Genomic DNA, 13,644 nt, shown 5'->3' on the forward strand with positions numbered 1-13,644 from the left:
TTCAACCAAGCAATGTTTTGTTGTTTTTTATGTAAACCAGCTGCATGTGGTGCAGCATCACTTGGCTCACATTTCTGGCAGCCTTGTACAGATGGGCAACATTCTGATGCGTCACCTTGTTTGCTGTGTGAGCGCCTGCTGTGTGAAAATCATTGTCGCGAGACGAGTAACCAACAGGCGGATGGTTTGTGTGCTTTCAGCTTGCCCTGCTGTTCTGGGTGCTGACCTACGTGGGATCCTGGTTCAATGGGATGACCCTCATCATTCTGGGTGAGCAGCATCTCGCAGAGCAGCTTATTTAGTCACGCAAGTTAAAGGGACAGTCTACTGCTCTGAAAAATTTTTCTGATTGTGGCGTAAATGAGATCGTCCATCACATTGCTTTTGTCCCATAAAAAAAGACATTGTAATTTTCACTTGATGTTGAAAGTCTGCAAAAAAATTACCCCTAGTGTCGCCAAACAGTGATGTGGTCAATATACTGGTAGGACAATAAATTCTCCCAGGTGCACTCATTTTGCTTAAAAAAAAAACATATATCATTTGAAATTGTGTTTTATGCCCTTGAAGCAAGTTTGGGTTGTGCCAGGCGGTTTTCTTTCTTTCTTTTTTTTTCCCTCACTTGTTCAAAGAGGCGCCCAATGGCACTGCCGGTAGTTTGTCCGCTTGTCTGCATGCTCACCTGCATCTAGCGGAGAAACACGAGCACAGTGTCCGTCGCCGCTCATAAGAACGACAAAAAAGTGTGTGCATGCTTTAAATGATCATTAAGGTATTTGTTTTATTAATAAACAAAGTTTGATGAAGCCAGCAGAAACTGGACTGCAGCGGTTCGAGTTTCCGACTTTCACCGGCGGTAAAATTATCGCCTCCACCCACCAGTATTGTGGGCATTCATCCCACTGATAGGAGACCGAACACAGATTGAAAAATTGTTTTAGAAATTTTTATACACTCTCCGGACAAACTGCTGCAAGGTTGAGCTTCAGGTGGTACGTTTCTAATTGCGACACGAAAAAGATAAGCAGTGGAGGACGGTAGACAGCCCCTTTAAAGGCTTGAGTGAATCAACGAATCAGTTTAGTTTGGGACTTTTTACTCTTGAGAACTCTAATGTTGTTAATTTCACGACTCTAATGTTGTTGTTTTTTTTATTTATTGCTGCGAAAAAAGTGTTCGGGATAGTTGTGCAGGCTGTAGTTTCCGCAAAGCTTGCAATGCATTGTAGGCTTTGCCGAACTGTGGTTGGGTAAAAGTTTAACACTTTAAGGCACATTTTCTCATGGCACATGTTTTTTTCTTTTCTTGCAGCCTATGTCTCTGCATTCACACTTCCCAAGGTCTATGAAACCTACAAGGTGTGTCTTTCGTGACCAGAACACATTTCCATTCAGTTTTTTTCATTGCTCAGTTCAGTGCTTACTGTGAATGTACATTTGATCATGCAGACTGAGATTGACCAGTACCTGGGGCTCGCCAGGACACATGTGGGAAATGTGATTGGCACGTAAGTATCCAAATTATAATGTCATTATGGGAAGTTGTACAATAGAATCCCTTTAAGACAAACTTGGAGGTATCACGATAATTTGTTCGCTTTATCAGGAGTTAGTCTCACCAGAAATGCCCCCGAAAACCAAGTGCTAACATGCCAAGTGCACCCAAATATGTTGCTTGAAAACACTGAATGAGGTATATTTACAATGGGGAGGAAAGGAACAAGAAAAGCATTCATTTGGCTCTGCTTTATAAAGACTATGCCTTCAAGTAGGGTATTTACACTAATGTAACGAGTGCTCGATTTCGCGAGTTCGTAATAAATATGCCTATGAGTAAATTGCTACCACATTTGAACAATAAAACTCTGGCATGACTATATTTTGATGATCGAAAAAAGCTAAAAATAGACAATCACAATTTTCTTTTAAAGAATGGAAAATTTGTTCTAGCTGTTCACCTTCTCAGAGGCTCTATTGCTGGCTTTGCTATCACTTTTGCATATGCCTTGGTTGCATACTGTTACCTTGACAAGCCAATATACGCCAAGTTGCTTATGAAAGTCCGCAAGCTTTTCTTTGAGGTTTCAGATATTTTCTCATTTTCAGCCCGCAGTAACAACATGTAGCTGAAGATCTCCGTTTACGCTATTCACTATCACGAGTGCCAGGGACACAAAAAAGACACTGTCGAAATTTGCTTTTGATTTGTTTGAAGTGTTTGTGCCAGGAAGGTTTTTTTTTCATCTTGCCTTTTCTTGTTTGCCTGAATGTCCCCGTGAAGACTATAGTGTTCATTGCACAAAACCCTCTCGTTAGTCGCTGTAAGAGTTCATCTTAACAGAAGAGGCCTGTTACATAGTTCGTCTTAAGCAGATTTTTTTTGCATTAAGTCTATGGGAAACCAAACAGATTCCCATGTTGTTCCGTCTTAATAGAGTTCGTCTTAACTCTTTCGTTACCAAGCCTATTCAAATCGATCACCTGTGATCGACGCTTTTCGGTCATTGATTTTGGGATGTTAAAATTATTTCTTGTGCACCCAGCACTTTCTAGTAGTTAGTTTAGCCACTCAACTTTCGAAATTTTTTTTAATTTGCCGACTTGGGCATTACAGCCATCTTTTTACAGATTTTTGCGCGAACCAATGTCATGTGTAGTTGCAAAAATGCACTAGGTTGGTGAACTTGACAGAAGTATGTGCCCCTCATGATTATGCTACAGTAACATCGAAGTTCTGTAATGAAAAGAAACTCTCCAAGCCAAATATCAAATTGATGAGTTAGCTTTGCAATTTGACAGAGTTGAGTAGTAATAATTGTTGGAAATTTGTGCTAGCTAATGAATAGAGAGCTGTTGCTAGAAGTCGGGAAAAATTAATTCTGCAAAACAATATTTCCCAAGGTCCGCTGCATGTATAAAGTGTTCAGGTGGCTCTCACAGCCAGTTTCCAGCCACTTTAGTTTTGCTTGTATCGTTATATCAGACACAGGGTCACATCTAGTGTGACTAGTAGCTCCTATTATGCAGTCATCACAAGCGCATGGGTGCGCATCAACACTGCAAAACACATGCGCTGCTTGAAACTATCTTGCGACCCCACCTGAATTGAGTGAGAAGAAGCTTAGATGTCATGCATGACAGCACCTCAGCTTCAAGTTTTATGGGGATGATATTTCGTGTCAGCCTAAGACATCAGTAGCCGTTCATGGGTTTGTTTTGTTTACATCCTCAAGTAATCTCCTCCACCGCAAGTGCATATAGCTTCTGACCTTTGTGCATAATTTTATAATTACTAAGGTTACATGCGCGGTCCACACTTCGCTAGGACGTGGTGTGGTGGCGCTGGCTGCAGAGCTTCTTCTAACGTCAAGAAGGCCCCCAGAGCACATCTTGGCCCTGACTACAGTGCGAAACATTTTAGAACTGCACATGATATGGTCCATTTTTTTACTACGATATGCAGAAAGATGCAAAGAAATATGCTTCAATCTATATATTAGAACGCCAACCTATGCAGAGTGAGGTGGCTCATGGAAAGAGGTGACGCTAAATGAAATAGCGAAGTTCATTGGACATCTCATTTATAGAGGGATTATTCACATAACGGGTTTCCATCTATACTGAAATACCTAGAGACTCTTATCGCAAGGCATTCAGAATTTACTGAGTAGAGTGTACGAGTACACTTGTGTCTCCCGAAAACCATGCAATGCTTCACCGCATGGCATGAGCAATGAAGCAGCACCTCGGTTTTCATTTTTTTGTGTGTCTATGTGAAGAGAAACATTTTGTACAGCATTTATTTTTACACTTTGCCTGGGTCATTTATCTAAAAAATGTATATTCTGAATTTTCTTTGTTTTGAATATTTTTGCATATATAGTGTTTTTTATTCCACCATTTACCAGTCGGTGACGAAAATTTTTACACTTTCACATTCTTATTCATTCTAAAATATTTTTGTTGCTCTGCAAGTTATATTTTTTAGAAAGAGCATTTTATTCTGCAAAGTTTTTTATGCCGCGATGCGTGCTGGAGTACTTTTCAAGCTGGCAAAAACGATCTTCCCGAGACGTATGAAAAACAACCATTCTCGCGCAGTAACGAAAGAGTTAACAGGAGTTTACTGTACTGTGTTATTATTGCGCTTATCACACCTTCAGCTGAAACGGCAGTTTGAAATTATGATACACTAAAACCTTGTTAATTCAAACTCTGTTATTTCGAAATCACGCTTAATTCGAAGGATTTCTGTGGTCCCATATTTTTCAATTTAAGTTATAGTGGATAATTTGAAGTGGCGGCCGGCACCAGTCCAGTTAATTCAAAAAACGGGTGCCATGTTCCAAATCCCGATTTTGCCGCGAATCCGTGATAACTTCCTTTTTATCCGTGCAATCTTTCTTTTTAACATTGCTTGAAGATCAGCTACATGCTGCCCAGTTATGAGCCTCCTGTATCATCCTTACTTTTGTATAACTTTTTTTACATCAGTGCGTTTTTTGCTCCTGTTTTCCCTTTGTATGCCTCTTTGTTCACTTTTTTTTTTTTGCTGTTACACTGTACGCATAATTTCGTTTATCCTACATACTGGTACTATGTCTATTTTCACCATTTTTACATAAACGTATTTTTTACTTCAGTTTTGCCATTATACACCTCTTTGATCACCCCTTTTTTACGTATTAGGATGTACTATTATTATGATCTACTATTACGTTTTCTCGTCTGCCTTTGTTAACCGCCAATATTTTTTATGCATAATTGAATATTTGATATTTGTATTGTCATATTGTAACAATTCAATATGCCCTTCCTGTAAAGATCCCTGATGGGTTCGACAGTATGAATAAATAAACGACAGCCATTAATTGCCACAAGGCAATGCAATGTATCGATACTAATGAGTGGCAGCTGATGCACCCCAATCTTGCTACTTCTAGTGCAAAAAAAAAAAAAAAAACGAAGAAAAAACGGTCTCGTGGTCAACCAAAATGTGCGCCTGTGGAAAACGAGCTGTGCTTCACTGCAACACAGCGGTGACATGCGGGCAGTTTATTGCATGTTTCTCGCAACATCAGTGGGTCATGGTTTAAGTATTCATTATGTGATTGTAAAGAAATTAATAAAGCACAGCTAAGCGGAAATCGTGATGTATGCGAACCTCCGATTTCCGGTTGCTCCAGCAATTCGCGTCGTTGCACCGATGGCGGTTGTCGGCAACACCTACTTCGTAAACTAAGTTCGAAAGTTTCAAAGATCATTTTTTCCCAGCCAAACACATCGTGTTCTTCGTCATACTGGCCATTATTAAATTTATAATTATAATAGAATTTGCGAATGGTCGCATCATGATGTGCTGATACAGCGAGGAGCAGGCAACATGCTGCCCGCGTGTCACTGCTGTGTTGCAGCGAAGATGTCTTGTTTTCTGCATGCGCACATTTCAGGTGATCACGACCGCGTTTCCTTTTTTTTTTTTTCGGTGGCAGCAGTGAGGCCCACCGTTCCTCCACGTTTGCGGCAACATAAAGACCAGGTATTGCTGGAAAACATAACCTTTGGAGCCGCAAGCTAGTTGGCACAGCAAACGACAAGCAGTGATTAGTTTGAATAGTTCTAAGTTTCTTGCATCCCACTTTTTGTATGTTCTGTTAATTAGAATACCTGTTCAATTCGAAGCTTTCTCGCGGCCCCAGTGACTTCGAATTAACAAGGTTTTACTGTAGTTGCCTTAATTTAAATCTTTTATGCAGTCAAAAAATTTAGCAAATTTGTAGTGCCTGTTACTGCTGACTTTTATATGACACACAGCTGATCTAGTTTGGCAGAGATTCATGATAAGACTGTGGGCATGGGAACACTCACACAAGGAAAAAAACTGACGGCAATTGTGTCCAGCGGAAACGAGGGGCCACCCGTTGTCATGATGTGCCTTATCGTACTTACAACCATGTGTGACGCCGTGTTGGAGGCCTTGAGGAAAATGTGGGCGTTGCCCACTATCGAGTTGAAAACCAAGGCTTCAGTGGCTTCTACAGACTAGATTCGCTCGTGCATGTGAACTGCATGGTCACTTTCGCTTAATACAGTGACAACGAGTGCAGTTTCATCCACAGTGGCTGTGACGGTCGGTTTCCTTTTCGCCTCATGCCATCAAAACTGCGTGGTTGCCATTCGTGATTATGCACGTGCGAGCGAGCTAGCTTTCTTCCGCAGCACCTGTGGCATTTTTTTTTGTTTTGTTTTGGTGCTTGTAGGCTGCTTTCGGCTTTGGAACTGCACGGATGCTGCCTATCATCGCGGTGTTGGCAGCAGCGGTTTCTTGCACAACGGGTGTGGGACGCAGTAGCTGCGTTTTGACTGCAATGTGCACGCAGTGTTGCAACACTTTTACATACTAGTAGCTGTTGAAGATTTTAGTCGCGGTTTGCATGGTGGCATAAAACTAGTAGCTTTCACAATGCTAGCGCAGGCCGTATTGTCGGTAAAGAAAAGGTTATTGTCATGCGTGTGTGGTGGAGTTAGTGGTGTTGGTGGCATATTTTGGATGATTTAAATCTCTGGGGATAAGAGATGCTGCTTAATAAAGGGGCACTGACACAAAGTTTCGCGGCCAAGATAGCCGGTGTGATCTATTCTCGTGAATATGCATATATCATGTGCAAAATATCAACAGTGAATATAGTAGCTTTGAAGCTATTTAACAGCAATTTTGAAGGTTGAATTTTGAAAGTATTGACAACATCTAAAGGGATCCCCTTACTTTTTTCTCACGTCCCACGCTGCAGTCAATACTAAAACAAGTTACGTCCTAGCCACCATTTTTCGTTAGCCACGTTTGTTCCAGGAGTCTGTACTTCTCGGCGGCTGGACGCTAGTGTGTGGCTGCAGCGCACTCGTTGAAAACTTTGTTTGGTCACACTGCGGTCCCGTTTTCCTATTCAAATGGATTTTTTTATGCGTACCATGCGGAAGTGCGTCACGGTTCTGTGTGCTGACGTGGTTGAGAGCTGCATACACTAGTTGCACCCGGAATCTTGTCATTTTTGGAGCTTTTTGAAACCGAAACAGAAACTGATCAATAGTGAAGGGCCTGTATTTATCTGTCTCGTGCTGCAGCGAACGATGTGCCGTGGTATCACTAACATGCCCCTAGCAACACATCGCAGCAAAAAAAATGCGAGGACGAAGTTTTTGTGTTAGTACCCCATTAAAATTTGATGTGCTAACTGCGGTGGTAGGGTATTTGTGCACGTACCATGCAGTAAACCATCTACTGCTAATAGATCCCACTCAGGAGGCCTTGGTAAAGTGTTGTTCTCATCTGTGTGCTCAGGATCAAGTCCAAGATCCCGATGGGTGGTCAGCAAGCTCAGAGGCCCAAGGAGGAGTGAAATGGGCTGCAGCGATTCTCTTGTCCTCATCACGGCAGATTCCATGATGCTCCGAAAGGAGAACCCCCACCAGAGGACTGGAATTTTTTTTTTATCCCTTGCATCTGGAGTATCTGCTTTTCTTTTTTTAATTGAAGAGTAGCCTCGTCGTGGACCTCATAATTCTGCTAGGGGTAGACGAAGTGTCATGTTGTTTTCATTTGTTTTTGTAACGAAAAAACTTTGACAGAATTTTACATAGTCCGGTTTCATTTGCTTAACTTTTGTCAGAAATCTTCCTTCCTATTCTCGATGGTTTGGCTAATTTAACAGCTGTAAAGTGAGTTATTCCTCTGGACTTCTTATAATTCTCTTTCTGTTTCTTTCTACCCCCCTCCCCCCCCCTATTTTTTCCACATCTGTCCTTTGAACTAAGTTCTTTTACTGCACATCACCATCCCCCACCTTTTTTTATTTTTTCGTAGGTGTTCTGAATAATCTTTTTGGACGTGATGGTTCAATCATTTGTTTCTTGCCAAGCATGTACAGGACCATCATTGATATTGATTTGTAGCGGACATCAGTTTATTTTGCTGGCATGTCACGTTTGACATCTTATGGGGGAAAAAATTGTGTTCAAAAGAATTGTTTCGGATCGTGAGAGCATCTGGGAATGCAAGTGGCTGTTCTATTCAAGTATTTACAACATACTTAATGGCTTACACGTTAGCTGGTAAGGCTGAAAAAAAAAAAAAAAAGAAGCTTGTGCTCGATGTTCTCTTTTGCAGAGTGCATTTTCGTTGTTGCTCCTAATATAAAAAATGTCGCACAGAATTGTGAGCAGTTTGTTTTTCTTCGGATGCTGTGGAGTCCGTACCTGCCTAGCTGCACTTGTACAGCGACCTCACCGCTTATTTTTTTTCTTGAGTGGTTGAATGATGAAGGTTCGAGTCCAATCTCAACATTTGCTGTTTCCTGTCAGCAGCATTTGTAAATGGCTGCCATGTTATCAATGCAAACTGTTGTGCGTGGACGTGGAGAGGTTGCTCGTGTTGTCAACGGTTTCTCGTTTAAATCTTTTCTTCCTTTTCGACTCGTGTAACTAATCCACGTGCGTGTGTATGTGTGTGCCGTTTCTTGGGTTTTTGCTAGCCCGGGACAATTGTTCACCTTTTGTTACAGCGTGTCTGTGTTGGAAAGGGTTTCCGTGGGGCTAGAAGAATAACGCGGCAATGTTTTTGCAGCGGTGAACCGTCATAATCTATCATTACCGAAGAACCTGATTAAAGGCTGTGTGGTTTGCATGTTTACACTTTGCAGCGCCGTGTGTTGATGTTGCCGTGCGGAGTACATGGAAAATGCAAAGGAGAAAAAAGAAAAAAGTTGCATTGAAGAATGGATTGTGTCTCCTTTGCTTTCGAGTGTTTTTCCACAAAATGAAGCTTTTTCTAAACCATTGCAGTTAGCGAGACCTATATCTGGGCTGTTGTGACCCTCTTCACTCCGGCTATTTGCAGCACATATTTATTGCATCGAGGACGTTGACCTGTGCACTTTTCTACATTCGTGTTCAGGAGGTGTGGTCCCGTCGTCCAGTGTAGTAGTTTCGTTCTCCGTTGGAAACTACAATAAAGCATTCCCTTAGACCGCCCCTTCACTATGGTGCTTTTTCTTGCGATTGTGTTGGAGAGCCTCGAAGTGCGAGAGCATTAGCCTTGCAGTCAAATCGTTCAGGAATTGCCCCGCTTTTGCCGCTAGCCGGTGCAAGTGCACTAAAAAAACCACAACCAAAACGAAGGGCTGGGCACTTGTAATTCGCACCATATATCTTGCATTAGGATACGTGAAATCGCAACGGCCCTTAACCTGTGTAGCTTGCTCAAAAGAATCTGTAGAGAAGTATGCCGAGTATGTTTGAAGCATTAATACCGTATCATGCTGAATCACCCATACAACAAGCATTGACTCTGGTTTCTGTACTGAGCCACTTAAGTGCATTTTGGGGGTAACTTCGGGGGTAAACCACATTTGAAGTTTTTGTACTTTGTGTGGCAAAATAAACCTAACTTCAAACTAGTGAGCATTGGATATTCGCAATCTACGGTCGCTGCCCAAACGAGAGCTTTGTTGATTGGCCACTATCCTTTGTCAAGTAAAGCGACAAACTCCACAAATAAAACAGAGGCTGACTATAACCTCTCGAGGTACAAATTATGATGCACTGTTTATGAATGTGTCAAGTGCCCGCCCAAAGAAATCTGTAAATGGGGGTTTTGTGTGCTCAAGCTGATATTTCTACAAGTGGACTTGTCTTCAAAGATATAAGTACACTTATCTAAATGTCTGCTGGAGGACACAACCAATATTTACAAATTTTTTCATTGAAAGCTTCGATCCTCCTCTTCCGGCTTCTCGTACCACAAATAAAGCAGTATTACTTCCAAAGAAAGAAAATCAAGCTACGTGTTGTTTTCCAGGAGTTTTAGTTGTAATTAGCATGTAATCAAATACTTAATTATTCTGCAGTCAGTCGGGCTCCCATTTGACATAAAAGAATAAGTATAGGCTTCAAGTGTGTGCAATTTGTTTTTTTGGTTACATTTGAGAAAGCAGGAATACTTTGAACGTTGGTAAGGCAACGCGATTAAGATAATCTTGTTGCGTTCATTAGGGTAAGCACTATGCAGTTTATGTTTTTATGTACATGTGTTATCTGGTTTGTATGAGCACTTTCCTGCGATACTGCATCACCGAAGGAACGCTGTCCTAGGCTGGAAAGCAGCCACACGGACGGAGAGACTTTCATGTGGGTGGTGCCGTCCCAGAAGAGACACGAGAGATGATTTTTTATTAGTTACTACTGTTCACAGTATTAAAAATTACAACCAGAGAACGCCTACCACTTGCCGTGAGTCTCCGGCCGTAAGAAGGCGAAGGTGGAGGCTCAACCGTGATGTTCCCGCACTAACTGGTGATGTCGGAGACGATGTATGCAAAAGTCCGCGCACTGCTAGAAGAAGTGTGTTCCGACGGAGCCTGCGACTTGGCAAATTTCAGAAAACGTCCGTTGTGGCGTGGCAGAGAAACAGATAATGAAACCCGTGAGGACCCTAGGACCTTCAGGTGAGTAAGCTTTGTGCAAACAATGCATCGAAATTTCCACAAAGGCCATACTTGCGGTAGGTAGTACCTTCAGCTTGACACGGGATACTATATGTATTCTCGGTATGACAGGAACTTTGTGATAGCGTATGGACGTTGTAGCTACCCTAGAGCATAGAGTTTCCTACCTAGAGTACATACTTATGAGCTTCAAGCTTAAGTACAGGACGTGCACTCTTGCCCACGAGCGCACGTCCAGCCCTCTTCCCTGGTCCCTGTGTTTTCAGTTAATTGTCGGTTTGTTTACGATTGGGATCAGCTGGGCGTATGTACCACATGATCCGTACAATATGCGTGTCGGCACGACAGATGCTTGCTCGTCGCTGTTGCAGCTGATCGAGCTCGAACACATTAGCATAACATTGGTTACAACATCCAAGCTGTAGGCTGTGTACGTGTTTGAAGTGACTGCGCTTTAAAGTTTATGACGCGAACTCGCAAATAATTGTAAATGTGGCTTATAGTTGCACTTACACTTCTTATTAAAATTATATACTTTTAAACAAACTAGCTTTGATTTTATTGTAGGCTTATTATCGCCATTTTGAAAGACAGCGCTGTGTGGTAGCGTGGCCGAGCGGTCTAAGGCGCTGGTTTAAGGCACCAGTCTCTTCGGGGGCGTGGGTTCGAATCCCACCGCTGCCAGAATTTTTTTTCTCCAAATTGTTTTGGCTGGCCGTTCTTCATTTTCTTTTCTATTGGCATTACCTGTGGCACCTCATTTTGCGCGAGTGAGGCACACTTGTAACATGCACTTGGCCACTATAGCTTTCCTCGTCATCCTGTTGTCTGGGTTTATCTGCCTCACGCAGCCAGTATAGACTGCGTACTGTATAACTGTATTTCGTATCACAAACACTGTTCTATCTCGTTGAAAGCTATTCCGTGTGCCTCTACTTGTTAACTTCCGAGTGATTGCACTGCGCTCGCACCGTTGCACAAAGCAACCACCGGGCCAAAGGGGATGGATTTGCCTAACGATTTGAATTTACCATTTTGCCTCACCGTAATGATTGGCTTGGTGAATTTCACGGTGACCTAAACTAGCTAGGCAATATTTTCAAGAGACTGTTCCTCGGTTTATCAAAATAGAAAAAAAAAACTAAAAAATGTGTTCCTTCATGGTTGGCCATGGAAGGACTCCCTGCAGCTTTCTGTAATTGTCTGTTCTCATTAATATTGTGTCTAGCAGTTTAAAAAGAGAAAGAAAAAACAGCCCTTAAATTTCCACGTCTTTCCTGCTTACCAGAGAATGCCTACCACTTTACCCTGCTTACTGCGAAGGAGTTTTGTATTTCGATGTTCATGCAGCGATTGTCAGTGAATGACAGCAGATGCGTGCTTGCATGTTTGTTGTGTCTCGTGACGATTCTGTGTTGACCTCCTTTGCGTGACGAAGAACCGAAAAAAAAAAAAAAAGTACCGGTGAGCGGTCAAAGTCTCGTATAGGTGTTCTGTGGTCTCGTCTGGGGCGTGGGTTCGAATCCAAACGCTACCAGGTCTCTTTTTTTTTTTTGCTCTTTTTATGAATTAGGAAGCGGCTTATTATTTTTATTAAAATTATTTTCTATCGGCAGCAACTGCCACATCTCATTTTGCGAAATTGAGCCAGACTTGTCGCTTGGGTGCGCGACTGTGGGCTATGTACGTTTTCCTATGTATGTAACATCGGCCAACATCATCATTGATGGAGCGGTCAAGCGTTCTGTGGTCAAGCCTCAAGTTGGCTGGTGTCTAACCATGCTCTCTGCGTTAATGGCACGCACAGATGGCCATCGAGGGAGATTTGCCAACTACAAAAAGCGTAGAGCGACCTTTCTCTACCAGTAGTAAGGAGCCACCATACCAGTAGTCACTCAATCATGACTCCATGTTCAAAAGACACTGTATTCAAAAGATTGCTTGGGAAGTGGCGCCTCCTAGGAACTAACGTGTGACATATTTAGCGCTGCGTGGCTGGCGCCCTCTACGGCTTCGAGGTTAACTTGCAACTCGGCTTGTGAGAGCGGCTGCTCCTCTTGGCGTCTCGCCAACCACAGAGAGAGGGAGAAGTTGAACGAGAAGTTTTTTTACCTTTTCCGCTGGTAATCTCCTCGCCCTCATCGCGGCTTCTTTCGCCGTTCATTTCAGAAGCCAAAGTTATTCGCCCGCCCTACCGGAGTGGTAGTACGTGTGTGTGTGTGTGTGTGCGTGTGTTCGGCGCTTCGACGAGTTTTGACTCGTTTCGCTAGGCCCTCTTCACGGATCTTGTGGCGTTGGATTACCTACTCCGTTTCGTTTTGCTGCCCCGCGCGGTACACCGGATCAGTGACACGGCCTTGTAGCTGCTGCATGTGGGAGCATCATCGTCGTGCGTGGTCGCTATTTGCGAAGTGTGTTTGCGGCGGCCCGCCGCAACCGATTGCCACAAGTTCGTCGGGTTACCACGCCGGAGTGGCCAAACTTTGCAGCAAGCAACGCCAAGCCGCTGTTCGCAGTGCGCCACCGGCCCAGCACAAACTGGACCGAGAAAGTTTGGAGACGTGATTCCGTGAGTTCACGTGCTTGCTATACGTGCTTGCTTATACGCGGGTGTTGTCATACAATCGATTACGTTGACCGTTTGCCTGTTTCCTCGGCGCGGTTTGGTTTTGCACGCGACGCAGACTTTCGAATCCGCGCTAATTCGATTAACTTCTCGTTTTACCGCACCGTGACCCCATCTGGCGCGCGCCGCGGTCACGGCTGCGCCGCTTTTCCTCCAAACGCGTCTCGTGCGGATTCCGTAAATGGCAGCGTGACCGAGGCTGTGAAACGCGCCAGAGGATATGCGAAGCGTGTGCGCCGTTATCCGCTTCCTCGATTAAACCATTGTCCCGGGCCCAGAAGGAAGCGGTGGTGCAGCCGCCAGACAAGGTTTCCGCGCGGCCCCACTTTGATGTCTTAAGCGGCATTAGGAATGCGCTTAGTGATCGCTTTCCCGTTGTTCGGTGGCTCCCAGTCGTGTTTTCCCAAGTAATCGCGCAATGCGCCAGACATTTGCCGCCGTCTGTGCTCGTCGCACTAAACCTCAGGTGCATGCAGTATAAATAGCGCTGACGACTAGCGACCTCCAGTCGCTTAATCCC

At 43.5% G+C, this 13,644-nt stretch overlaps 2 protein-coding genes and 1 non-coding gene across 19 annotated transcripts in view; all 3 read left to right on the forward strand.

Moving 5' to 3' along the window:
- Rtnl1 (reticulon) overlaps nt 1–8,209 on the forward strand; it is a 35,144-nt gene extending 26,935 nt beyond the window's left edge. For all 4 annotated transcript variants that reach the window (XM_037418255.2, XM_037418256.2, XM_037418257.2 and 1 more), the window contains 4 exons: nt 201–270; nt 1,312–1,358; nt 1,449–1,507; nt 7,339–8,209. In XM_037418255.2, coding sequence (XP_037274152.2) covers nt 201–270; nt 1,312–1,358; nt 1,449–1,507; nt 7,339–7,396 — 234 coding nt within the window. In that variant the 3' untranslated portion in view covers nt 7,397–8,209. The remainder of the gene's footprint in view (nt 1–200; nt 271–1,311; nt 1,359–1,448; nt 1,508–7,338) is intronic.
- Nucleotides 8,210–10,369: 2,160 nt separating this feature from the next.
- LOC119166874 (MAP/microtubule affinity-regulating kinase 3-like) overlaps nt 10,370–13,644 on the forward strand; it is a 163,841-nt gene continuing 160,566 nt past the window's right edge. For 13 of the 14 annotated variants that reach the window (XM_037418259.2, XM_075867498.1, XM_075867496.1 and 10 more), the window contains exon 1: nt 12,929–13,067. The gene's annotated coding sequence lies outside the window, so the exon portion shown is untranslated. Of the gene's footprint in view, nt 10,499–12,928; nt 13,068–13,644 lie in introns of those variants that run through there. The other variant, XM_075867492.1, reaches the window with a different exon arrangement.
- Nucleotides 11,101–11,182, forward strand: TRNAL-AAG (transfer RNA leucine (anticodon AAG)). The gene has a single exon. It is a non-coding gene; the product is annotated as a tRNA-Leu (tRNA).

Source organism: Rhipicephalus microplus, chromosome 6, assembly GCF_043290135.1.
Source record: "Rhipicephalus microplus isolate Deutch F79 chromosome 6, USDA_Rmic, whole genome shotgun sequence".
NCBI classification, from domain to species: Eukaryota; Metazoa; Arthropoda; class Arachnida; order Ixodida; family Ixodidae; genus Rhipicephalus; species Rhipicephalus microplus.